General features: G+C 42.4%; 1 protein-coding gene across 1 annotated transcript in view; it reads right to left on the bottom strand.

The window, feature by feature from the left end:
• Positions 1-5,989: 5,989 nt before the first annotated feature.
• nphs1 (NPHS1 adhesion molecule, nephrin) overlaps positions 5,990-27,561 on the bottom strand; it is a 40,003-nt gene continuing 18,431 nt past the window's right edge. Inside the window, exons 7-29 of the mRNA XM_085473533.1 lie at positions 26,168-26,289; positions 25,792-25,963; positions 24,130-24,287; positions 22,958-23,099; positions 18,076-18,200; positions 17,806-17,974; positions 17,495-17,624; positions 17,132-17,304; positions 16,283-16,423; positions 15,595-15,735; positions 13,827-13,948; positions 13,100-13,259; positions 12,834-12,990; positions 12,404-12,555; positions 9,713-9,824; positions 9,434-9,615; positions 9,276-9,326; positions 8,900-9,022; positions 8,330-8,381; positions 7,825-7,957; positions 6,936-7,014; positions 6,628-6,776; positions 5,990-6,504 (exon numbers count right to left, since the gene is read on the bottom strand). Of these exons, the coding sequence (XP_085329659.1) occupies positions 6,415-6,504; positions 6,628-6,776; positions 6,936-7,014; positions 7,825-7,957; positions 8,330-8,381; positions 8,900-9,022; positions 9,276-9,326; positions 9,434-9,615; positions 9,713-9,824; positions 12,404-12,555; positions 12,834-12,990; positions 13,100-13,259; positions 13,827-13,948; positions 15,595-15,735; positions 16,283-16,423; positions 17,132-17,304; positions 17,495-17,624; positions 17,806-17,974; positions 18,076-18,200; positions 22,958-23,099; positions 24,130-24,287; positions 25,792-25,963; positions 26,168-26,289 (3,035 nt within the window). The 3' untranslated portion in view covers positions 5,990-6,414. The remainder of the gene's footprint in view (positions 6,505-6,627; positions 6,777-6,935; positions 7,015-7,824; positions 7,958-8,329; positions 8,382-8,899; positions 9,023-9,275; positions 9,327-9,433; positions 9,616-9,712; positions 9,825-12,403; positions 12,556-12,833; positions 12,991-13,099; positions 13,260-13,826; positions 13,949-15,594; positions 15,736-16,282; positions 16,424-17,131; positions 17,305-17,494; positions 17,625-17,805; positions 17,975-18,075; positions 18,201-22,957; positions 23,100-24,129; positions 24,288-25,791; positions 25,964-26,167; positions 26,290-27,561) is intronic.

Genomic DNA, 27,561 nt, shown 5'->3' with positions numbered 1-27,561 from the left:
TATCTGGGCTAGTTAACCGTCTTGCTTCACATTTATTTCCTGTTTTCTCTCCATCTCTCATCTGACGCTGGCTTGCAAAAACAAAGAAATGTGACCTTGTATTAAGGGATTGCAGGCATGTTTACATTCACTTAAAAATGCATTGCATGCTGTATTAATTATCAGTCCCTGAACGCAATGAGATTGCAAAAAAATAAAGGCCAGAGGCCGGCAATGTGTATTATTCACTTTGAATTTTAACCCTATATTTTAAAGCATATAGAAAAGCTGCCCTGTGTACAGTTTCTTTATGTTTTGTAAGAGTTATTTATACATAGCAGTTTAAAGACTTATTACCGCACTGATTATAATCAACGTTCATACTCATACCCCAGAACATATCACTACAGAAAGCCGCTTCCTTCATATTTATTGTGATGTACTGAAGTTTTAAGGAATTGGAATTGCCAGACTCTTGAATTACTGCTTTTTGTCTGTCGTGCTTTATTGCTTCAAGGCTGAAGAAATGAAGGTTGTGATTGTGACCTAAGAGCTTTACCAAACTGAGAAGCACAAACCTACACTGTTACAGCAGACAAAGCCTGCAATTCAAGAAGACTTGCAGAGGAGAGTCTTTGTGCAGAGTGCTGGTGATGCATTTTGAACAGCTTTTCACATTTTTATGTGAAATGTTTCTTTTTTGTTTGTTTGTTTTAAGAAGTGTTAATATTTACACTAATCAACCACTGACAGGTGAATCATTACAGTGCTCTTGAAACTGATGTGAGCAAGGAAAATGGGCCAACTTGATGGCTAGATGAGTCAGAGCTCCTCCAAAACTGGGGTGCTCCCAGGATGCAGCAGTTAGGCTCACTGATGATGGATTAATGGCTGGCAGATCAGAAGAGCATAATTGCAGAAAACCTGAATGCCATTTAAGAATACAAAATGCACTGCAGCATGGTGAATATAGGGCTGGGCAGAGATGATGTAAAATGCTCAAGAATATTCAAGTGAGTGTTACAACTGGACCCTGGAACAACAGAAGATGACACAGTCTGGTTATCCGCTTTTTCGTTGCTTAAACCTTACATACAGCTGACATTTTCACACCTTCGAAGTATGACTCAAACCAAGAACTCCCTCACAATTGTCTTTTGAGGTTTCTAACCTGATGACATGCACACATTGCTCAAGATTTGTCCGCCATACTAAACACACTCAAATGGAAAACATGTGTATTTCATAACTACGTCACTCCTTCCTGACTCTTGCTGGGTGAAACTGATTGCTGCATCAAAAACGTAGTAATTCGTAATGGCTTTGGTTGCTAGCGGATTTTCACAGTTATAGTTGCTCATGTTTGTTCACAAACACTAACCAAGCAGTAGTCTGTGCTTTGGAACCAGTGGTAGAAAGCCTTGCATGCGGGACTTTCCCACACTCACTGAAATGGCAGCACAGATACTATCTATAATCTTATGACCCCACCCCCTCCCTAATCCCATCCCCACCCAACCCTCCTTTTGATATACATTTTCATACGAGTTAGTTTAATCTCAATTAGATTAGATTAAATCTCACTTAGTAGAGTAAATTGACCTCCGTAAGACTCCTGCTCTTTTTGTGCACCACACATCATCGCTCCTGTGCTGTTTTACTCTTTCAAGATTCTCCCATGATCCTTCAAAAACCAGCAGGTGCCTGTGTCTGTGGGAACCTGGGCAGGTGTGGTAGGAACACAGACAGCTCTCGTGACAATGTCAAGTTCCCCCTTGAACTCTGTCACCACTGTCCCAGAAAAAATTACACACAGGCATGTAAGGGAGATACAGCTTCTCTATTTTGTAATTCCCTAAAAGCACCAATTTCATTTTATTTGATTTGACCCACACTGGTGGATCTGAAACCCTCAAATTTGACTCTGTGCAGCCTCAGACTTTAATAGCACCCAAAGAAAATGTTTTAAATATTTTCATCTTTGTGTGTTTGTGTGTCAAATTTCATGATAAAAGAATGACATTTAGGACATTTTTGTTGCTGTCAAATGTCAAAACTGTTCAAATTTGACCAGAAGAGTGTTGAAGGGTTAACTTGGGAATAAATGGAAGCCGAGTACATGATGAGAATTCACTGGTCATTTAAACCTTCTGTCTAGTACTAAGAAGGCCCACCCTTAGCCATCATAGAGGCACAGACTCAAAATAAATACATAAATAAATAAAAAAAAATCCAGGAAGCATGTCACGTGGTATCAGCCACTGAGAAAGCAACAAATTCTGTTTAATGCATTGGACTTGATTTTCCCACAGGTAATCCATCTGTATCTGATCTAAAGAGCAAATAAACACCTTGAAGTGCCTGTCAGGCATTCAGGGACAGTTTGTAAAACTGGCAAGCCCTGTTATTCTGCTGAAAGAGTGTGATGGACCGAGTTGAAAAACAGGAGGAGCCCAGGAATTATTAGAAAAATATAGTTTCCATTTATTTAACCCCCAAAAATTATATTTACAAGACTAATAAATGTTGAGCTCATAAAAGAGGTCAAAGAAACAAAACTGAACTCAGGCAAAGACTGCAAACTTAACAAACCAAATGACTGCCCAAATATACACAATTGACCTAAAACATGAAATGACATACAAGGGTATATATATAATGGCTGATCAGACCATTGTGACACATGAGGGGGTAACAAACAAAACACAATCATAAATCACAAACGATGCAGTACAATCTAGTTTGTTAATAAACTAAACACTAAAGAAGAAAATCAAAAAACCCCATTAAACCCTAAACTCAAATATTTAATTAAATACAAATACTTTGTTTTTAAAGTTAAAAACACACACATTCCCCCTTCAGCAGGAAGTGGTGGTGTGGTCCAATTATCTTCCTTTGTATTTAGTGGTTTCAAACCCTGGCTACCATCTTTTGTCCAGCAACTCCCAGGGATGATGGCAGGTAAGAAATAAAAAGACAAAAGTTAGTCAGAAAGCAAAGAAATTAAGTAGTATGAATACATAAGTAAACTAAATGTGCGCGCTTACAAATAGAACAAATGTATCCAAACCAATCAATAAAGTTATTGGCAACTAAAATGTATTACTATGTTCAAATGAAGAATGAAAATACAAAAGTTACCGACTTTAGAGTGTGGCCACAGGTTTGGCCATCACAAAGAGGCTACTGGGGAAGTAGCCTTGAAGAGGTTTACTGTATTCATTTGCTAAAGTCTACAATGTTTTGTTTAAACATGACAACATAGCAGGCTCTGGCAAATGGATACTGTATTCTGGGATTTCAGGATGTGAAAATGTAAAATAGTATAAAGTTCCTAAAACCTTTCATATCAGACTCTGACACTGAAATAATAATAATGCTTATCATTGTCTTTATTTATCCCAGAAGACTGCCACACAAAAAAGATTGAATAATAAAAACACCCAACTGAACTAGTTCTACCGTACTGTATATACATTACAGGTAGCAGGCTTTTGGTTCCCACCTTGTCAACATTAACAATTCATTGTCTTTCTACCTGCTAATATTATTCCATTATCTAATATTCTGTTTAGTTAGTTGTAGTCTATCATTCACATGTTGGGGCAAATTACATCCTTCTTCCCAACAACAGGAGAGCAGGGCCACAAAGCGAGTCATGATAGCTGCCAGTGAAATCATGTTCTAATTTGTTAAACCTGTGGATGCTTTGATTTGATTTCTTGATTTGATTTCTGAATAATGAGAGCATTGACAGAGTTTGCAGAAATTACAGTTAAATTTTTGAGTTTGCTCCCAGCTGGCAGCACAACTAGGTAAAGCAATAAAGAGGATTTATTAAATCTTACCTTTTTCCCCTCCCCAAACACTTACCTGAGAGTGGTAAGGAAGATGTTAAACCAAACCAATGAGGTAATTAGTCGCTTAATTCCGCCCCCCCCCCCCTTCTTTTGACTTAATTGTGCTCTCATACAGCCTGCCTTTTCGAGCTCTCTTGAGAATCCTCTGAAAACAACACATCACAAATGTTCACGAGGCCAATGAGGAAAAATAGAAGCTGACATACAATATTGAGCCGTCAAGCCTTCATTTTAGCAGATTACTGTTCCTGCCTGAGCTAAAACGATACATTATGAACAGGCTTTGGCACAAAACTGCAGTCAGACAGGAAGTGAACAACTGTTAAGTAATGAGACAAACAGTTCATGATGGAGAATAGCATGCGTGACTGAGGAATCATAGTAAAACATTTAGTTTTATCTCCTGGCACACACGTCCCGCTGAGGAGACAGAAATATGTGGGTTTGACAAAATTTTGGATTGTACCAGCCTCATATAAGTCAATATTTCTGCTGAAATAATTTGCACTTGGTAGTAAGAGCAGACCACATGATGTTAATAAAAAAAAGATAGCAAGTTACCATATTTACCATATTCTTTCTAACCATGATTTTTGGACTGTAGCAGAGAGTTATGTGACGCTGATGTGATGAAACGTACTTGGAGGGGAAAGAGGAAGCTGGAAGGGTGTGTGCATAACGGATTTGTATAGAGATGTGAGAAAACCCAGTCACTATTTGTGCATATTGGGTGGAATCTAAAAGATCTATTGAAACTTTGAAGAGCTTCTGTTCTCCTTACAGCTTACATGCACTACTATAAATAAAGAGTACCCTGTAACTGCACTGCAGGAAAAGCCAAGCTGTTGTCAGGCCAACATGCCAATATGAGTACATTAAGCTGATGAGTGATTAGTTCCGAAAGCACTTTCAGAAAGATAGACACACAAGTTATTAAACGTCGTCTTAAAATAGTGCTACTAGTATTACTCTTCATATAACTCTTTAATATAAAGCTATCTGTATGTTATTTCTTTGAGCCAGCAGCATGGCTCAGTTGATAATAATAGCACTTAATTGGCCAAGCACTGTGAATGGGTCAAAATGCATTACTCGGCTGTACTTTGTGTCAGGTGACAATTACCAAATATTAGCTTCCTTACAGGCTAAACTAAAACAGTGAAGTAAACACTGCATCTGCTGAATATTAGCATCTACACTGTCTCCACTCTGATAAAAGAAATAAAGAAAGCTGATGTAAGAATTTAGCTAAAAGCACTGCTATGCTTTACAATGGAAGGACAGTGTCACAGAGAGACTTGCATTTTTGCAGAGGTTTGGTTTTTTTTTCTTCTAAATTGCCTTTCCAATCAGATCTCACACATTTGATCAGAATTCATTGTCAACATCATTGTTTTGTTTTTTGTTTTGTTTTTAAATGTCTGGTGTAATGCCATTTGGGTTTTGAAAAATATCTACAAAGATTAAAACTATTGCATGGGCTGTGGAGTGAAAGCCTTCGGCGAACTGCTTTTCTCTGAACTAGAGAAGAATTTTGGAGCAGTGGTCACAGCAGCGGCTTAGCTTAACCCTGTCTTCTGCTCTCTCTATCGCTCCCTGACTGCCCACTCGCCGCGACTCTGCAAGACAAATTCCCTGCATGGTTTCTCCTTCTCTCGCTCTCTCTGATGCTGCGAGCCGAACTTCAATCCCAGAGAAAACAGGATTAGAGCCTGGCCCTAGATATGGCTTTACCTCCCGAAGACATAACTGTGCTAAATACCCCTCACTACAATCCCATTGTAGGGATTCCCACAGACTAACTGTGAGATCTGAAACTCTTTGTAGGAGACAAAGGAGGGATGGCACACTGTTCTCATCTGGATACATGTTGGAAAATGTCGATGTAGGATGGGTCAAAAGGATGATGTCTGCCAGGGTGGCACCGTCAGTCTGTACTGCTTCTGCCCCAGCGCACAGCCGTGTCAGTCCATTTTTATGTCTCACTGACTCATGTCTACCTGCAGGCCAAAGCGATGGATGGGGGGGAGGGGAGCGTGAGTAGTGACCAGCACTTGGCTCCAAGAAGCAGGGCAAAGGTGAAAGGGGCAAGAGTGGAAGAGGAGAATAGACTATGATTTCAGGGAAGGAAAAAAACAAGCTCAAAAAGGAGATGAAGAATTTTATTAATAGAAAAAGCTTGTACAATAGCATCGGTTTGACATCCTTGATTGCATGTGGGTCTTGAGGCTCTTGTACTTTCCCCCCCTCAACCTATTCATTCCCTTTCTTCCAGCTTCCTTTAAGCTTGTTCAGCTTTTTGTAACAGTCAGTACATTAGGTCAAACCAATCTTTTGAGGAAAATTTCAAATGATCAGAATATACAAAAAAAAAGTCAAAACACTTGAAAATTGAAATTTTGCATTATGTCACATCTCGGTTTTTGCCTTTTCATTCAAGGTGATTGGTGAGATACAATTCAAAGAGAATGATGATAACAGAAAAACACAGTGGTGAATATCTGTTTTACAATACTCTATTGAATGGATACGGTCGACTCACAAGCCGTACCGTATAGAATTTGTTCGACTACTAAACTAACTCTCCTCGTAGCTCAAAGGGAAGATCAGAATCTCTCTGCGGTTGGTGAACAGCCATGAACTGCCTCGTTCTCTCAGCACCCTGCAGAGACACGTTAGATGTATGTTAGGTGACACGTGTATTGTGTGTTTTACGGTTTTATCGCAAGTAAATAATGTTCAAATCAAAGATATTTTATAACAGGGTGTGTGTTTATTTACACACCCGAGGGCGGGTTGGCAATCTCCATTCGTTCCTTTGTTGACTCAGTTTGTGTTCAAACACAACTGAAGGGGGAGGACGAGAGGGAGCCGCTGTGTCCTGGTACATACCCACATCTTCATACAAATGGTCGACGGGGCGACGGATGACATCTTGTAGAGCACATAGAACGCATGGCGAAAACACAATCGGGAAATACTGTAAATGTGCTGCATTAGAACAAGGTCAGATATAGACTCTAAATGTAGCATGATATTTAGGCTGTGAGGTGTTTACTGGCCTGACTGCTCTGAGCCACGTTTGCGTCTTACCAAGTCCACGTGTTTCCTCAGGGGGGGGGCTGAGATGTGGCGTGTAGACACCGGTGGGATAATAATAATGGGAACATTCCTGCAGAATATGAGACAGAAGCGATAGCATCAGCTCATCAGCCATGACCTTCGATAACTTCCCTTTAATAGCAATTCCAGATGTTTCTCATCAATGGAGGGATGGAGGCTACCGTGAATTTTTTAAAGAAATGATTCAACCTATTTCTGTCGCCACTTTTGTCTAGAAATAACCTCGCAACACATTTTGAAGATTCCCATCATGGATTCCTGCCTGTTTAGGAAAACATGGGAAGTGAAGACAAAGGGTATGTAATCCCTGTTATCAAATGGAGAAGTCATTGGCATCCACACACTAACAGAAACAGTTTTTTATCTTAAAAATGTTGCAAACAGGCTGAAAATCTGGCCCAATCACACCAAACCTTCTATTCAAAACTAGTTATCATTATATGTTAAATATGTTTATAGGCAAATCAGTGTAAGGTGTTTGCAGATCCATCCTGTTCTGACAGCAGTGTTATGTTTTCTTTTTACTACACTAAACTGTTTTCTCCAAGGTTCAAATCCTCGTTGGCCTCTTTAAAGTACAAAATGATAATTTCTCCAAGATCGATATGTATTTTGAATGCTAATTGTGATGTATCGATCTCTGTTCCATCTCTCTGCACTGCTAAAGGTTTCATTAGCTTATCTATCAATTTCCCAAGTTATGGCTGAATTCTCCGCTTCCTCTCCTGCCAGTATTCCTCACCCTGTGCATAACCTCTTTCCTTCCTTCATCTGTTTACGCAACCTTTTTTGTGTCTTCGCATATTTTTCAATTGCCCTTTTCACTTTCTGCTCTTTGCCTCCTCTCTCGGGTTCCCACCTCCGCATAGCTCTCGTACACGTTGCTGTCCGCTTCTGATCCAGAGTCAACGAGCAGCGTGCGCTGGGCTGCCGCGTTGATCATCTCTCTGCTCTCGTACTTGTTGGAGTTTCCCGCAGTTGATTGACTTGACCTGCACGGTGGAATCACACTTTGTCATCTGCCAGCCCACGATTTATTTCCCCGCAACTTGTAGTAATTAGTCCCCAGTGTGAATTCAGAGTTACAAAGCATTCACCACGCACAGCAGCTTGTTTCCTGCATACATTAACTTCTTAATAACAATACATTATGTGGCATGTGTATCCATTTGTTGCAGGGTTGCGGTGCGGGTTTATTGACACTAATATAAACGGGATATTGAGAGACTTGTTGTTTTTGCCTGCCTGGCTGTTTTCTGGGGAGTTTTTTTGTCCACGGATGAGCGGGTGGATGAGGGCTCAGACTTACTTGAGTGGATTTGGTTGGTATTTTTATTACTTCTTATGACAGGGCCTGAACCTACCCCTCATCTTCTTTCTTCTTTCCATCCAACACACTGTCCCTGCTGCCCGCTGCTGGGGATACAAAAGAGAAGCCAAGATAATCAGAGAAATGTAAAAGACGAGAGTGAGAGTGAATGAATGACGAGTAGGCTGTAAAGAAAAAAGAAAAAGAAAAAAAATCTATGTGAAAACCAAAAGGCAGGTGAGAAAAAAAAATCTTGAAGGAGAGACCTTGACAGTTAGAGTGAAGAAGAAATGGGAAGAGACAATAAAAGCGATAGAGGATGGACATAATGATAGCAAATGAAATAACAGATATATATGAAACACAGGGGTGACAGCTTTGAAGGATTAATGTGGCGGGGAGGGTGGAGGCCTATGTAGTGAGGAAGAGGAGAAGAGACAGGGTTGACAAATAGAAAAAAAAGGCACATAAAGAGATGAGGCGAGAGCGAGAGGCTAAGCTGACAGTTGTATCGTGGCTCAGTGATATTGCTGTGGAGGTATGTGAGGAATCAGAACAACGCGATGACAGAGCGCCGTGGAAGAAACATTTTAACATCCACTGATGGGAATATAATTATGTTTACCTGTCTGACCTTGCCTCTTTTTCCACCTTAGTCCAAAGAAGCAACCAATCAAATTAAACACCAGCAGGCCTCCTAATACTGCTGTCAACACCACAGTCAAATAGACTGGCAGTCCACTTCCACCTAGTTTGCAAAACATTAGAAATATTATCTCTGTGCAGAGGAAGTAATATGGAAATTTGCAAAGATAAAAACTGACTGAGACAGGCCCGACCACTCACTCAATTGTCTTTATTGATTAAAAACTAGCAGAGGGGAAAAAGTATGGGTGGGTGCCATGACAACCACACTTTTACAGCAAACATTAAAAGCATTGGAGGTGCATATATTAACATGATTTAGCCAAATGAAGGTAGCTGCTGTGTAAAAGACTTACCCTGTGAGGCTGGGTCTATATCTGATGGGTCCTCATCTGAATCTGGCCTCTCTACAGACAAAATAAAATAGGACCGCAAATGCACATTTGTTAATTAGATCTCAGACTATCAGGTGCTTGTGCTGTTCAACCCTAAAGTGGGGTTACTCCAAACTGACCCTTAGTGGTGATGGTCAGTACTGCATTGTTGTCAGCATATTCGCTCTCTCCTATTGCATTAAGGGCATTGACAGAGAAGTTGTAAGTGGTGACAGGCTGCAGACCAGTAACAGTAAAGGTTGTCTCACTGGGAGGGAAGACATCCACATACAGGAAACTGACAGACTGATCCCAACAGTACCTGTCAACCAAAACAGTTAGTCAAGTACAATTCTTTGAGACTCCAAAAAAAAAAACCCCACCCTTGTTCATCTGACATCGTTTCTTGGCTCTTTCACCTGATGCGGAATCTCTGTTGCAAACCACCATTGAAGCCGGGTATCCATTCAAGAGTGACAGAGTCATGGCCAACACTGACTTGGCGAAACGATGAAGGGGGATCTGGGTGATCTGAGGGTAAAAGAAAAAGCAGAAAAATGAAAAAAGAAGAAAAACAAAGAAAGAAGGAAGAAGAAGCAAGCGTGCGCTCAATTTTTGTGAGAGAGCTGAACACCGTCACTCAACAGGGGGCTGTTTGAAAAGGCTTTAGGTGCTAAGAAACTGAGATGTGTGCCATTATATAGTCGAGTGATTCCATTCGCAGGCATGAAGAGCTACTGTGGATTAGACTGGTGCCGCCTTCTTTTTAATGGAGCTGTTAAAAACAGACAAAATGATAAACATGAGTTCAGAGCTGATGTTTTTTTTTTAAATTTTATTTCATTTCCATTATTTATTTATTTTTTGACAAAAGGAAAATAGAAAGAAAAATCACTTAGGGGTACTCTCACTTTCCCCATTTGTCATACAGCTGTGTTAGGAACAAAATCATTTTGTCTGATATACTGCACCCATACTGTGTATAACTGTTTACCTCAGAACAAAATGCTCGCTTTATTTTTTTGCAGTTTAATTTCATGCTGTGCCCTCATGACACATCACTCCAGGTATATTAGTCTGGAATGTTTAATCAAGAAAACTGGGAACAACCAATGACGGTAAACAGGCCAGAAGAGAGATGATCATTGTGGTTAAAATTTGTCGGAAAGCTTTAAAAGCTTGTTTATTTTTTCCAACAGTTTATTCTTTGTCAAAGTTTAGCGAAAAGGCTTAAAAAAACCCTCATATTTCCCGACAGCAGCAGTTTTGCATCACTCCTCATTTGCTCTTGCTTGCCCTTTGTTGTATAAGCGATGAGTAAACATGGGATTTAGCTTTAGCTGGTCTTTCTCAGCATAAACTAGCTGATTTATCCATTTTATCCAAAAATGTTCTGCAGTGAAGGATGAAGCCTCTTGATTATTATCAGTATTGTGAACAAAGGTCAGTGTAAGCAATCCAGGTCTTCAGTCTGACACAGGGCATAACTTCAGTCAGGGTAGTAAAGCAAAAGTGGATTATTTGGCATTTGGAGCGTAGAAAAAAGAAAAAAAAAGGAGGTTGGTTTTTTGGGGGGCAGAGGGAGAGATAGTGGAGGGGAAAAGGAGGAGAGATAGTAGCATAGCAACATAAGAAGGATGCTCTGCTCGTCTATGGCTCCGGGCTTCAGCCCAGTTTGTAAAGTAAATAATTCCCGCTATCAGCTTTGCTCATAAGATTCCAGGGCAGAGAGGTCAGCCTTATTTGGATCTCGTCTCCTTCAAATCCAAAAAGCACCATGCTACAAGAGGAAAAAAGCTCTCCTCCTCTCAGGCTCTACAATGATAAGGAAGCATATAAAATGTATTATCACTGCGTCAGATAAATTATGAATATTCACAGCTGTAAAAAAAAAAAAAAAAAAAGGAAAAGAAAAGAAAGTGACTGGGGAAAAAACAATATTGGATTGTATTTTATGGTTTTTATAGTAAACATTAAATGTGTCCAACTGTGGCTGTGGGCTTTTGCTCAAAGCTGGACTGTGCTGATAATAGTGGTAGTGCACAGATACACTGGTAGCTTGAAGGTAGAAACCTCTAAGCATGCTGGCAGACTCAAGCATATCACTGCAGCATTATCTGAGGAAGAAGTAAAGTAGTGCTATGGGCTAAATGATAAGGTAGAGATAAAGCAGTGGAATAAGTTTACTTAAAGTGCTGCTTCTCAGGAGCAACAACTCTCTTCACTTTACAGAAGTCTAGATGTCTAGTGCCTCCCCCAGACTATTGTAATTTTGCTGAAAACGGCTGATAGACTTTGGACAAGGCAGCACTCAGACTCAGTCATTGTGATACGCTGCCAAATTAGAAATAAAGGAAAAAAAATAGCCCTCCACTACCAAGTATAATGAATAATCATGAATAATGATTATTCATGATAATAACAATAAACCATGAATAATCCCTACATGTTGAGCCATAACCACTGAGTTTGATCATTTACCATCAGCTACTCTAAGTCAGATCTGAAGGGACCACAATCACCAAGAACACCATTGGTAACACAGTTATTATGCTTATTACGACCCAGAGAACAGCATCCCTACAGTCAACCACAGAGGCTGAAACCTTTGCTTTAGTGCTGTTTTTCCCCTAAGGATCCAGGATGACTTCATCGCATTGAGGTTCCTGTGGAGTGAAGATGGAAAGAAAATCTGTGGAGGGAACTGAAACTTTGAGTTGCCAAGCAGCAGCCAAGAGACTTAAAGGACTAAGAGATTTTCTGTAAAGAAGACCGGCCCCAAATCCCTCCTGAGGTGTGTTCAAACCTGGTGATCATCTACAAGAAACATATCATTGCAGTGCTTGGCAGTAAGGGTTTCTCCACCAAGTACCTAGCCATGTTTTGCTCGGGGATCAAATACGTATCTCAGTGGCATACAAATCAATTTCTAACTTTTTATGTAATGTATGTTTTTTTCTGGATTTCTCTCCATTAAAATCAAACTACAATAAAAATTACATACTGTTAATTTCTTTGAAAGATTCAGTCCTATAACTCTCTACAGAGATAGGCTTACACACACACACACACACACACACACACAGGAAACAAAAATAGCGATTCAGTACTTGTGCTGATGAGCTGGATGTCTAGCTTGTCTTCCCCAAGCGAGTTGCGTGCAGTGCAGCTAAAGACAGCGTAGTCCAAAACTGCGCTCACGTTTACCACTCGAACTGTGCTGGTGTGAAAGGAGCCTTCCCTCATTATCATCATCTCATACCTGTAGCATGAACGTACGCACACAAACACAACCAGAGAAACACAATAGAGAAAGACAAATCCTTAGCATACAGACACACATTTTGCATTTTAATGTTACTCAGCTTGACACAAAAAAGTGTTGAACAGGTAAAAAATATCAAAAGCACTAAATCTGGATTTAGCAATGACATATTAAAAAATTGCAAAATAGTGTAGCATATAATATTTGACTTGAAGTTATTTTTATTATACAAATTTAGCACAAGCATAAACAATTAACATATTCAATTCTCCAACCTGGGATTTTCAAAATCCATGAGTACACCACTTTTTTCCCAGGAGAAGTCGACACGAGGAACGCCCTCTGCCTGGCACACAATTTCAGCTGTGCTAGTGCCATCCCCTCTGCTTGCTACCTTTCTCCATTGGGGACCTTTACGAAGCTCTGGTTTAACTATATATGACAAGATGGGCATAGAAGATTATTCTTGCAGATACCACACAGCGAGGAAATGGAAATGTTTTATCGCCTTCTCACAGTGAAAACCGAATACAAAACTCACATTGCACAACCAACCGTATATGTGCACTGGCAGGGGGTTCTATGCCATTATTGGCTAGGCACTCATAACTACCAGCGTGAGCCCGAGTCACATTATAGATGGTCAGAAGGCCTGATTCGTCTTCCTGGGTTTCCTCACCCATCTCCACCTCCTCCTCTCCCTGTCAAAGATAGAGTGAGGCAGGATAAGAAGACGACAGCCGCTATCCCTCAGCACACATCTGCCTCCCCTACCTGTCTAGATGGATGAGAGCTAGACAGGTAGATTGTGAGGAAGAGCTGAGCTGGAAACCATCAGGGCCTGGGGTCTGGATGGGAAGGGCACTCAATGGAACAAGCTCTGAGAACAGAGAAGAATAATGCCAAAGGCTAGAGAGCCACAGGAAAAGAGAGAAGGAGGGGCCATGCAGGCTGAAAGTGACACGCACACACGACTGCCAGGGGGTGGGTTAAGACTGGTCGGCATCGGTAGATACAGAGACCACGCCACATTGACGAATGTGCCCTTTAGTCACGCAGCAGTAATGAAAGCTATTTTTCTGGATTTGGGCTGAGCGTGGAGCAGGAAGAGGTGGGGTGGAAGGATAGTTAGAGCCAGTGAAATATGGTGCATCTGGGCATTTGCAAAGGCCAGTAAAAAAATGGCAAGAAAGGAAGCCAGATAAAAGGAAGGTCATTTAGGGGATGACTGCTTCTGTGTACGTTTTTTTTATATATGTGGCTCTCACCAGCCATTTCCAAGAGAACATGCCAGCTATAATCGGGTTCGCATCTGCCACACATATCAGATCTGCTGTTTCCCCCAGGTTCACGAACACCGGCTCTTTCTCTGCTTTGACACTTGGAGCATCTGAGGGTAAGAAAAAAGGAATAAGGTTACGGCAGGAGCAATGTCAACCAGGGACAAATCATTTGGCAAACCATTAAACAGGCTTGCTGCATTGCTGTAATTACTCTTACACCAGTTTGCCTTTGCAAATATTCATAAACCCATTATAATTGGCCACTGTGCTTTGGATACAATGTCATTAACTTCTTTAGGTGATAACCAAGACCAAGAATTGAAAACACAGGGGTCGCAGAGGAGACCAAGCAAAGTCTCAACTCCACTACTTAACTATCAGGCTTGAGTTCATTCTCTGTATGGTCATTAGTCAAAAAAATAAAACAAGAGAAAAGCATCAGAAAGGAAAAAAAAAATCCAAAAATACTAATGAAGCGCACTTACTTAAAACAAGCTCTGTCAACAAGGCAGAAACAGGTAAAGGTCATACACACAAAACAACAATAAAAACTCATTGGAAAGCTGACAGTGAGACAATAAAGAGCATAAAGGCAGTCTGGCTAACATATAAATAGGGAAGTGATTAGCTAAAGGGAAAAGGGGACACAACAAAAATAAAAATAAATCAAATATGGACATGAGTTAAGCAAATGGAATAACTAAATAAGCAAAACAAGAAAGAGAAAGGAAGAAACACAGTAAGAGCATCTGTTCTTCTCATAGATGTGTCTGTAACAGAGATCTGGTCATGTGACCTATGAAGGTGTGATAGTGATGAAACAAACAAGAGGAGTAGGGTAACCTGGTGACCCTCCAGTTTGCCATTTTTATACATATACAATCATTCTACATATACGCTATATCTTCTTCCTCACTGCATGACTACACCTCTTTTCTTTGTTCGCCTCTGCCTCACAAGCTTTTCATACATCCCATGGGTGCCGTGTACTTGCAACAATAAAGCCATTAGTGCCTACTTGTCTAAACCTATGTTCACTCTTGAGGAACAGTGATGGGAAACGCTAGCAAGACACAGACCTCTGGGTTTGTGGAATCCACCCATGTTGGTCTCCTAACCAAGAACGACACCAATAAGTGGCTTACACCGCCACACATAAAAGCTACCACAATTCTCCATACATAATGAATATCTACAACTGTCAAGCCCAGTCAGATCAAGATGGCAGAATCCATTAGGCATGTACCATGGGCTTTAGTGAATCAGGCAGACCTACATTTTCCACATTCCTATTATTAAATCATCAGTATCGGGGCAGAGGGCCTAGAGCTTGAGGCTGGGCCTGGGGCAGCAGTGGTGGTGGATGGCCTTGCATGGAGGTCTAATGAATGAGGTACATTTGGCGGGGAGGAACTAGAAGTCAGAGTTGTTGTCAGCATGTGTGGATGCACACTGTCAAGTTCAAAAGCAGTCATACTGTTCCGATTCAAATTCAATTTACAAAACAGGCAAGAGAAATTCTGCTCGTTCTCTATTTAAAGAAGGAAACCTATTCAATAAAGAGTTACCATCTCAATCATTGTTTAAAAATCTCCTTTGCCATTGTAGTTGGCTTCTTGGGGCACTTTCATTAACTTCTATAAAATGTTTGCTCCCTTTCAAAAGGTATAGGAGCAACAGAACAACATCAGAAAGTGTGTGCAAATCTAAAGATTCACACGAGCTCGTCCATTTCCTGTGTGCAGGGTCTTACACTGAACGTCCAGCGTGATGGAGATTTCGTTTGCGCCTTCATCGTTTTCACACTTGACGGCGTAAACTCCGGCATCGTTCCTTGACACATTCCTGATCTCCAGTGAGTGGTCATCTAACCAGTGATAGCGGTAATCTTCCTCTACCAAAACACACACAGACACACGCACACACAGACGTAAAAAGCAATGGTAAATTAAGTATTCATTACATGCTCATCAACTGAATGTCCTCTGGCCACTGGTCTCTAAGTGACGTCTAATTCTGCATTATTGATTGGTCTGGCCGGATTCTCACATCAAGCCAACAATAGACTGTGAGAGAGAGACACCTTCTTTTCCACAGCGCTTAAAATGTAATAGGTGGATTTCTGCATTTAAAATAGTCATTTTATAGTGCTGTTGTATAATGGAGCTAACAGAAAAAGAGAGTGGGTGCAGCAGGGCCCTGGTGACACTGGCCAGGAGGAGAAGCCAGGTTTAGAACTGTTGTGTTGTATTCAGGGAGACAGCAATCCTCATTTAGACTGCATACATTAGAGCAGTAATGAGAATCACATTTGGCAGGGTCCCATGCTGGCTAACCTGCCATGTTTTATTCAGACCCTGAATGGCAGAGCTGAGTGCTTACTTGCTGGCTCAGCTCAACTAGGACCTGGTTTATAGAGCCATCACACAACCCTAGATCACCTTTGACCAGCTTCTCCCTGCGGTGCAGCCAAATGCAGGAGACCTCCTCTGGGTTAGCTGAGACCAGCAGTGGGATGACTGCCATGTCATCCTCAAGCACCTGCACCTCTGTTGGTTGGTCTGGGCTGAATTCTGGTGGGTCTGACAGACAAGCAGCACAAAAAAATAAAATAAAATAAAATACAGCTACAGTGAATTGGATTCATACTAAGCAAATAGATCAGTGGCAAGGATATAAAGTCAGTGCCACAGAACCACCAAGAGTGAGCACAAAGACACACAAAACATGTTGGACGTGAAAGCACGAAGAGACACTAATGAGAGTCAAACAAGTAGAAAGTCGACATCCCACCAATAATTCCAGATCTTACTAACTTCACACACTTAGAGGACGGGGGAGTAAGGCAGCACAGGAGGAAGAGGGACAGGCATTAAAACAACGAGTGACAGTACTGTTGTCCAACGGCAGCTCTGCACAAACACACAGTGACATTCCTTCATGCTCATACACAGCACCAAGCTTTGAAACAGTGGCTGGCTGCTGCCTGTGAAATGGCATCAAAGACAAACATGGCCATGCAGCAAAGCAAATGCACAATTAGGACACATTGCCACAGAGCTCAACAGACCCACAACTCACAACAAAGGTTTCCGGTAAACAAAAAAAATTATATTGAACACACATTCTGCAAAGTCACATCAGCAAACTACTTTTTGATCCACGTCATTAATGATCATCATTGTGCATCATTTAAGAATGATGCAACCCAAATCTCTCAGTCAATGACAGGAAAGAATGAGAAAAAAAAAGAGAGAGAGACGTGAGCAAACAATTCACCTTCTACTTACAAAGCACATTGAGCTTATAGTACATGTTGGTCCCCTCTGCCAAAACATGGCTGTAGGCCTGGCAGATGACCTTCTGGTTGTGATGCTGTGAAGTCAGATTCAGAGACAGAGAACTGTGCACTGAAATGCCACCAAACTCAGCATCCCTGGGTTCCTCCTCGACTCCCTGCAACCTACGACACAATTGCCAACCAGTAAATCCAATTAATAAAGGACTTCAAGTGCACCAAACAGTTATCATTTCTCCTCATTTAATAGGATAAACATCAATCATTCAGACTCATTCTGATAGTGAATTGGGGATCTGATTTTACATAAGAGCTTTTTCTGTTATGTCCCCTTTAGCCTACTGACTAGGCAAACCTTAATGGGCCCAAGATCCAGGAGATGTTTGCCATCGGACTGCTGCTTCCAGCCTGGCACTCCAGGATTAGCGCCTCACCCTGACGAAGTACCTCTTGTTGGGCTGTGATCTTCATACTTACTGGTGTAACTGGAGAACCACAGAGTAAACACGAAAATTCAATTTTGACTCATTGATTATTTCAAGATGAAGGATATAAAATGCAGCAAATCAAATCTGCTGTGAAATTCATTTATCTAATATAATGCTTTTCTCTCAGCTAAGTTAGACTGGGAGAAAGTTCAAGTCTTAAAGCTCCAGTCTTACTCACAGTGAACCCTGAGCTTGGTGTATGCAGAGATGGTTTTCTTTGCTTTATTCGTGGCGTCACAGCGGTAGCTGGCCATGTTGTCACTTGCTGTCAGGACCACGACCAGTTCTCGAGCTACACCCATATCAAACGAGGTCTGCTGCAGTGCACCAGTCACTGCCGTTCCATCCTAAATCACAAAGAAAGATTGTAGATCTCTGTGTTTAGGCTCGACAAACACCACGACACAAATATACAGTCAGGCATGCTCTTACGGCAGTGCATTCTCACCTTGAACCAAGCCAAAGTTGCTTTCGGATTTCCCCCAGTGGCGAAACAGACCATATGGACCGTGCTTCCAGAACGTAAGGGGACATCTTCAGGTGGAGCATTGATCCAGACTTTTTGAGGGGGGTCTGTTGATTGTAATTTTTTATGATCAGTTCCTTTGGGGGTTTTTTTTTAAATATGTTAAGTAGACCTGTTTTCCATCTTGTATTAAGGGACTGGTCTCTTTAAAAGAGCTGAAGTTGATATCAATTATACAAATATCAGTTCAAAAATTTCTGCAAAAGACTTCCTGGAACTGTGGGGGGGACAGGGTGGCAGTAAACCTCCTGAAATATCATCGGTCCCCACTGGTGCTTTTCTCCAAACTCTGTTATCTAATCAATTGGCAGAAATTGGCTGTTTGTTTTCCCCCTCCTGGGAAAAACAAACAGTTGTCCTCAAATCATTGCAAACACAATAATATAACATTAAATTATACAAGAAAATGCAATGAAAAGACTTTTGCTAATTATAGACACTCAAAAGATTGTGTCCCTCCTTCATTTCCCTCATTGTGGATTGGTCCACTGCCCATCCCTGAAAACCCCAGACACATTAGGCTTCCATATTAGGCTTCCATATTAGTGTCTGCAGAGCAATCTCTTTAAGTGTGTCAGTGGTGGCTGGCCTCCAGTAAGTAGGTACTTTGCAATGGTTAATTTAATACCAAGGATGTGTTGGCTGTTTTTTCAACTGAAAATAAAAAAAAGACACATTTAATGTATAACTGTAACTACTCTACTTTTTCTTGGGTTTATTACCTTGTGCAGACTGTATATAAAAGATCCATGCTGTCACCCATTGTTCATGGAAGTCCTGTTTTAAAACCTTAGTTTGAGAATTTTGTCTCAAACTAGACATCACAAAGGAGAAACTGGGGACACGGCATGGTTGCAGCGTGTCAATCACAATGTAGCCCCACTCAAAAGCATACTGTATACCACCTTATCCTATATTTTACTTATCTTATAAACATAATGTCAATAAGACTTGGAATGAGAAATTGAGACCATAAATTTATTATAATAATGTTTTTACTGATATAATAGGTGAGCATCAGGATGTTCCATATAAGTTTATTTAACATCTGACTTCTTTTTGCAATTAAACCTGTAAACGATGTCAGTTTTTTCTATCTATAGGATCCATTGGCATATTGTTACCAATAATATACCAATAAGGTATGGCTTTGGAAGCTTACTTGCAATTTAAATATCTCTTTAAATATTTTGCTGTTTAATTTGTTACATATGCTTGATGAGTATTTATGAAACTTCATTAAGTCAAGATGTGGATTTTCATATTAACCTCTAATATATCTTTATATGTTTATGATTAACTTACCCAGTGTAATTGGACCCTAATCACATTCGTGTTTTCTTGCTGCATGTAAAATGGGTGGCATGATTTATCTTATAATGAATTTTGTTGACTTGTATTATTTGGAAATGAAGGAATACTTAATTTATTTTTTTCAAAAATTAATTAACAACTACATATAAAATATTAAGAAGTAAGTATGTTTTTTTCAGGCTTGATAGCATTTTGGTCTTTGACACATCAACAGAAAAACATTAGGGATCCGCTTCTTTGAAAAAAAAAAAAAGACTCATCATATATTTGATTTTGGTTCTGTTAATGAGAGGTTCTTTCTCACATTTGTTAATAACCTGCATCTGTGTGTCCATTTGTATACTAACTAGGTCAGCTAAAGCAGCACAGACAAGAAAAAAACCCTTCTGATTATATTTTCAGTGCAACAAAACATCAAGTAAGCGGAGAGACACCACACCTAGTGCTCCGATTACCACTGGGACCACCGTCACCTTCACCCTCCACATCTTCTCGAGCTCTTCTTTGAGCCCTTGGTATTTCTCGATCTTCTCGTGTTCCTTCTTCCTGATGTTGCTGTCATTCAGAACCGCTACATCGATCACTACGGCCGTCTTCTTCTGTTTGTCTACCACCACTATGTCCGGTTGGTTAGCCACCACCATTTTGTCCGTCTGTATCTGGAAGTCCCACAGGATCTTAGCTCGGTCATTCTCCACCACCCTTGGGGGCGTCTCCCATTTTGACCTCGGGACTTCCAGGTTATACTCGGCACAGATGTTCCTGTACACTATGCCGGCCACTTGGTTATGGCGTTCCATGTATGTTCTGCCTGCTAGCATCTTACACCCTGCTGTTATGTGCTGGATTGTCTCTGGAGCATCTTTACACAGCCTGCACCTGGGGTCCTGCCTGGTGTGATAGACCCCAGCCTCTATGGATCTTGTGCTCAGTGCTTGTTCCTGTGCTGCCATGATTAGTGCTTCCGTGCTGTCTTTCAGTCCAGCTTTGTCCAGCCACTGGTAGGATTTCTGGATATCAGCCACCTCCTCTATCTGCCGGTGGTACATACCGTGCAGGGGTCTGTCCTTCCATGATGGTTCCTCGCCTTCCTCTATTTTCTTGGGTTTCTGCTGCCTGAGGTATTCATTGAGCACGCTGTCAGTTGGGGCCATCTTTGTGATGTATTCGTGGATGTTCCTTGTCTCATCCTGGACTGTGGCCTCACAGCCTCACCCCTGGACTTGGGGTGAAACCCTCCATGCATGGTAAGGAGCTTTCTTGTCTTGATGTCAGTGGCTTCCATCTCCTCCTTTGGCCAGCCTATTACCCCAGCCGGGTACCTGATCACGGGCAGGGCGTAGGTGTTGATAGCCCGGATCTTGTTCTTACCGTTCAGCTAACTCCTCAGGACTTGCCTGACCCTCTGCAGGTACTTGGTGGTTGCAGCTTTCCTAGCGGCCTCTTCATGGTTCCCATTCGCCTGCGGGATCCCCAGGTACTTGTAACTGTCCTCTATGTCTGCAATGTTGCCTTCTGGTAGTTTGATCCCCTCCGTTCTGACTACCTTCCCTCTCTTTGTTACCATCCAACTACACTTCTCCAGCCCGAACGACATTCCGATGTCATTGCTGTATATCCTGGTGGTGTGGATCAGTGAATCAATGTCTCGTTCACTCTTGGCATACAGCTTGATGTCATCCATGTACAGGAGGTGGCTGACAACTGCTCCATTCCGTAGTCTGTATCCTTAGCCAGTCTTGTCAATTATCTCACTGAGGGGGTTAAGGCCTATGCAGAACAGCAGTGGGGACAGAGCATCTCCTTGGTAGATCCCGCACTTGATGGTGACTTGCGCTATGGGCTTGGAGTTGGCCTCTAGTGTTGTCCGCCACATCCCCATTGAGTTCCTGATGAAGGTTCTCAGGGTCCCATTGATCTCGTACAATTCTAGGCATTCCAGGATCCAGGTGTGGGGCATTGAGTCATAGGCCTTCTTGTAATCAATCCAGGCAGTGCACAGGTTGGTCAGTCTGGTCCTGCAGTCTCGGCTGACTGCTTGGTCTGCCAGTAGCAAGTGTTTTGCGCCTCTGGTATTCTTGCCCATCCCTTTCTGTGCCCCGCTTATGTATTGACCCATGTGCCTGTTCATCTTAGCCGCTATGATGCCTGACAGGCGCTTCCATGTGGTGCTGAGGCAGGTTATTGGTCGGTAGTTGGAGGGGACCGGTCTCTTCTGGGGGTCCTTGAGGATCAGGACCGTCCGACCTTCGGTTAGCCATTCCGGGTGTCTCTCGTTAACTAGCAGCTGGTTCATTTGTGCTGCCAGGCGCTCGTGGAGTGCAGTCAGCTTCTTCAGCCAGTAGGCGTGAACCATGTCAGGACCTGGTGCTGTCCAACTCTTCATACTGGAGACCCTTTCTTGGATATCTGCCACTGTGATGGTTACTGGAGGTCGCTGTGGTCTGCCCTCAGATCCACTAGCCACTGAGTATTGCCGTTATGGGTTGCCGTTATGGGTTGCATCCTTCTCCCGTATGCTCTTCCAGTATTGTTCTGCCTCCAGCCTTGGTGGTGCTGTTCTCATATTGTTCCCCTGCCACTGAAAAGTACACCTTGGCTGGTTCTGTGGAGAACAGCTGGTTTATTCTCTTGCCTTCTATCTCTCTGGTGTACCTCCTCAAGCGGCTGGCCAAGGCTGTGAGTCATTGCTTGGCAGTTTCCAAGGCCTCAGGTATGGACAGCTTCCTGTACTTCTTAGGCACCTTCCTCATCGCGCCTTTCTGCAACTCCGATAGTTGGCTAACCTCCCTCTGTGCTACCTTGATCTTAGCCTCTAGCCTCCTTCTCCATGGAGGGTACTGCCCCTTGTGGCTGTTCAACTTGTAGCCAAGCATCTCACTGATCACTGCTGCCGTATTGTAGATCAACTTGTTAGTCGGTAATCGTGGCTGTAGGTATCGTCCGTAGTGCTGCATTAACATCATCTAGCAGACCTTCTGAGGTCTTGGCCTGTCTTGGCCTTCTTGGCCTGTCGATACCTGTCAGCTGTCAGCCAGTCCCACAGGCTAACCAAGCCCGATAGGACTCCTTCTTCAGCCTGGTGGCTCCCTTCACCTCTGGTGTCCACCATTTGGTTCGGGGATTACCACCACTGCAGGCACCAACCACCTTGCGGCTGCAATGGAGATGCTGAACATGGTCCATTCGGACTCAATGTCCCCAGTCTCCCTCGGAATGCTGTTGAAGCTCTGCCGGAGGTGTGCGTTGAAGATTTCGCAGACTGGGGCCTCTGCTAGCTGTTCCCAGCACACCCTCACTACACGTTTAGGTGCACAATGCTATTGTGAAAATTGTTTTGTTTACTGGACTGTACAGTTTCATTAACCCTTCAGAACAATGCTGGAATCAAAGTTTTATTCTCCATGAAGTTTTCTTGTGGCAATTATGTACACTAATATCAAAGGAATTCAAGAAACCATGCTTACTTAGAAAACTTAAAGTCACTTACAGTAGACACTGAGTTCATCGCTCTGGGTTTTGGAGAAATGTGTTCCCTTGTTAAAAGCCTCACAGGTGAGCTTCATCCCGTGCTCCTCCCTGGAGACCCGGTGGGTCATGTTGGACATGATTGTCATCCCACCGTTGTCTCCCTGCAGACACAAAGAACATCTGACAGTTTTGGGGGACAGACAGTCTTGGTCTGGCATCCTTACTTAGTTGTATGTGTGTGTGTGTGTGTGTGTGTGTGTGTGTGTGTGTGTGTGTGTGTGTGTGTGGGGGGGGTGGGGGGGGGGGGGTGGGGGGGGGGGGGTCTGTGAGAAAAACAACCCTCGCTGGTTTGTCTTGGCGAATACAGATGGCAAATTAGCCACTGTAATAACTGATGTTGTGCATGGTCTGTGATAAATAAGTATATTCATCTGACTCTCCGGCTTTGCACACTGTTATAAATTGAGGCAAGTGTCATTTTGCACCTGCCTGATAGTGGTCATGCCTTTGCAGCACATCTGGTTATTAAAGCTATTATTGTGGTAATTACTGTAAAAGCCACAGTCAGAAAGACTAACAAAGACACTGGACAGGAGCGTCAGTCTTCATTCGCCTCACACTGTGTCGCATGCATTAAAGCTCGCATACGGCACAGTGAGTGCCTTGTGTAAGATCAAATGAAAATGCTGCTACCAGATGAATAAAGAGCTTGTTTAATAATACTCATCTTCTGTGTCAGCTTTTATTCACTTTGATCTTATTAGCATACACAAAAGAGGAGAAGAGCAGCAGAATACTCTTTTTGGAATCGGATGATTCATTTGCAAAGCTGCAGCAGGCCTATCCAGAGACAGCTCATGGTCATACTGTTTTCTTTCATCTATAACGGTTCACATGAGGTCACATTGCATTATTGAGGATTCTTTTAATGCAATAGGAGGCATTTTTATAGTTTTTTGTTGATACCCTGAAGGCAAGCTTGACTGAAAGGAAATGTTTTTGTACATTAGCTTCCATGCCTTTTGCCTATCTATTCATAAAAAAAAAAAAAATATATATATATATATATATATATATATATAAACACAACCTTTTTCAGTATTCTGTGTAAATCGACCAGGATGTTAACTAGTCATAGGACTGCATGGATGAATTTCAGCGTTGTGCAAATTGCGTCCCGTGTAGTCCCACCTCCTCCATAGCAACAGAAGTGTTGTTGAGCTCCTTGTAGCCCAGCCACCAGCGGATGTCGACGGGGGGATTGCTGGAGGTGGTGTAGCAGCTGAGATTCAACTCTTGCCCCTCAATTGCTGTTAACGAACCCGACAGCGTCAGCTCAGCAGGCTCAACTGATGTACACGCACACATGCATGGGAAAACATACAAAGACACGTCAGTGAAAATATCATCCCGTGAATAGTACATTCAACAGCTACATATTCTGATCACAGAGCCAGCGCAACTATTTTTGGATGTGAAACACAGAGCTGTATCAAGGGTGAGAGGGAAAAAAATCACTTTGAGTGGCAACTTGTTTTCTCTGGGGGTTTTCATTGTGGTTTCTAAAGTCTGCTTCGTTTTAACCAGAGGGGTAGACAGGGTACAATAGCTGCAGGCAAAGTGATGCAGTCGTATAAAGCCTTCCGGGGAATACAAAGCCTTGGGACCAAGCTGGCAGGCTTCTAGTAGGAGGGGTCATGCATGTAAATCTTTTGTGTTTTTATGTCTGTTCCACATGTGACACTGTGTGGAATGCATCTGCCTAACACACACACACACACACACACACACACACACACACACACACACACACCGACCGCTGAAATTCTTGCAGGTGCTGTATGGTGAAGGAGGCATATTCATATTTCACCAGTGAGTCTTGCTCCGTGCCCTCCAGCTTCTGCCAGCGCCTAGAGCAGGGGTGCCCAATCCCGGTCCTCGAGAGCTACCGTCCTGCAGCTTTTAGATGCATCCTTGTTCCCACACACCTGAATCAAATGGTTTGATCTCTTCAGCATGCCATCATGTTTGGCAAAGGCCTGATAACAAGCCATTCATTTGATTCAGGTGTGTGGGAACAAGGATGCATCTAAAAGCTGCAGGACAGTAGCTCTCGAGGACCGGGATTGGGCACCCCTGGCCTAGAGCATTGTCAGGCAGTCAGCGGTTCATTTTCACCATCTCTGAATGGATGACTGGGAGGCATGGCACCACAGCCTGCTGGGGGTTTTGGTAAATGGAGGCGCGCTGGTGCAATTTAAACCACATTTACATAGCACGAGAAAGCGGAAGGGCCGCTCCTAATCATATTTACATAAAATCGGCGCATCAATCAGACAGCATTTAAAGCTCTCCACATTGTGTGGCTCTGTAGTGAAAATCAGGCTATTGTTAGACTCAATGCACCAAGGCTGATAAATATTAATTTCGTATTTGTTCTATTGTTGCTGAAACAAACATTTTATATTCAGAGAGAAAAGTATAATCTCTTAACTATGGGCGTTACTGTTTCAAAGTGTCGCCGTTAGTGCCTCAGGACTGCGCGTTGAAGCAATTCAGCTAAATTTATGTAACAGCTACGAAAGAGCATACAGTGGTACTAATCTGGAGGCAATTGGAATTATGGGCTGCAGCCATAGAAACCATTAGTTTCATTAATGATATTAACTTTACAATATTTACTGGGACAGCAAAAAGATTGGGCTTGGAGGAAAGATGTATTATACTCCTCTGCAATGCGTCCATATTATTAATAACCTGCAATCACTCAGTCCTGTCTGGGCTTTGTTTTTTACCAGAGTGTGCATGTGTGTTCCAGCACTGCGCAGTGTATTAAAAGTTATTTTCACTCACAGAGAACTGTTATTTTGCGGCTGACAGAAAGAGGAGATCGGGACACCAGATTGGAGCTTTCACAGCACAGCTCTGCCTGGTTGTCAGCGGGGGTGATCTTCAGTTTGAGTATGCTGCTGGACTTCTGAGCAACAACGTCCTCCTCCCAAGTCATAGACAGAACTTCTCCGTTCTGACAGACGGATGAACACATGAAACTCAAAAAGGCAACAGAATGTTTGAGTAGTTGCAAGCTCCCATATGGCGCAGGCAGCGAAGAACAGAAGCTACAAAGAATGGGATACTTATGCTGCGAGTTTTTTAACAGGAATGGCTCATTTTGCCAGCGTGACAGTGTGTTACAAAGCTTCCTTAACAGATGGCGCAGGAGATTTACCTTGGTCCAGTGGAGAGTGGCAAGGGGGTTTCCACCATATGACACACACTCCAACACAAGCGTTCTCTCTGCTTTGACTTCGTTCCTCTCCAGACCCAGAATAACTGGAGGCTGAGGTGCGACTGTCAAGAAAGGGGGATGGGGGTGGGGGGTGACAAGAAGAAATGGCACAGAGGATGAGCACGAGAAAAAGAGGAAGAGGTGAGAGAAGAAAAGAGGTGTAGTAACTCAGAGAAACAGAACCATGGTGTGGCCAATAGGACAGTATTAAAAAAAAAAGAAAAAGAGAAGAAAAAAAAAAAAGAAACTGCAGTGCGATGAGGAGACTCTTGGCAATTGAACAGGAAGCATCCCTATTTGTTGAGATGGGGCCAATAAATTGGTCATTCAGCATGACTGTGGGATAAGAGGTCCGGATCTGATGAAAGCATTAAGTATTAAGGGAGCAGTGAGCTGGATCCAGTCCATAAAGCAAAATAACAGATGTTCAAACAGTAATAAGGCAACGTGAAATATGAATAAATTACAGCCTCCTCGAATAAAATATATGCAGTAAAATAAATTAGAAGAGGATGGGCCTTTGTTATTGCTGCAATCAGTTTCAGAGAGCAGACTGCAGACCCTGGGCCAGCATGACAAATTGCCACCTTGCTAACAATCTAGCTGGCTGAAAATGGCCACCGCGCTGGCTTTGATGGGCTAGCATACTGAGTAAGACTGCGGCGGTGGTCCCAAGTTCTGCAACACTAGCACTTTAGCAGAGAGCCCATACTGCTTAATGCAGAGAAGAGAGACAGGGAGGAAGGGAGGAGCACTCGCAGTTACTGGTGAATGATAAAACAGCAACTATTGTGTCTCGTGTGTTTCAGTTTTCAGTTTTATTTGTCATATGCAAGTTAGCACAGGGTCAACATCGCAATGAAATGTATTTGACGAGCAGAAGGAAAGCATAGGGACAGCATTAAGGTGTGTAGTCAGCCTGTGGATAATACCGCAGCTGAGCAGGAGGGAACACTCACTGCTGAAAGTATCAGCAGCCCTCCTCCACTTTAATCAACAGCATGATTTAGTCCCGGGACAAGCAGGTGGGTACACTCTAAGGCCTCAACAATCCATTACTTCAGCTGATCAACAGGGTAGAAAACACCAAACCCACACTGTAGTAAACAACAGCGGCAGTAGAGCACTGGTTGTTTATTCAGCAACAACAGCTTTCATTGTTTCTTTGCCAAACGCAATGGCAAAGACATCCCGCGTGTCAGCTAACCTTCATGTGCAGCAATGGATTTATTATATTATGTTGCGTGGTTTTTATAAAAACATGAAAGAAAAGGCAACAGAAACTGGCTTAGTTTCCTTCCTCGGTGGATTCTAAATTTAATTTGAGCTGATGA

The sequence above is a fragment of the Copadichromis virginalis genome, linkage group LG11 (assembly GCF_057382275.1).
Source record: "Copadichromis virginalis isolate Kocher_CV1m ecotype Utaka linkage group LG11, C_Virginalis_male_GT1.1, whole genome shotgun sequence".
Classification (NCBI taxonomy): Eukaryota; Metazoa; Chordata; class Actinopteri; order Cichliformes; family Cichlidae; genus Copadichromis; species Copadichromis virginalis.
This window is presented reverse-complemented; position numbering and strand designations above follow the sequence as displayed.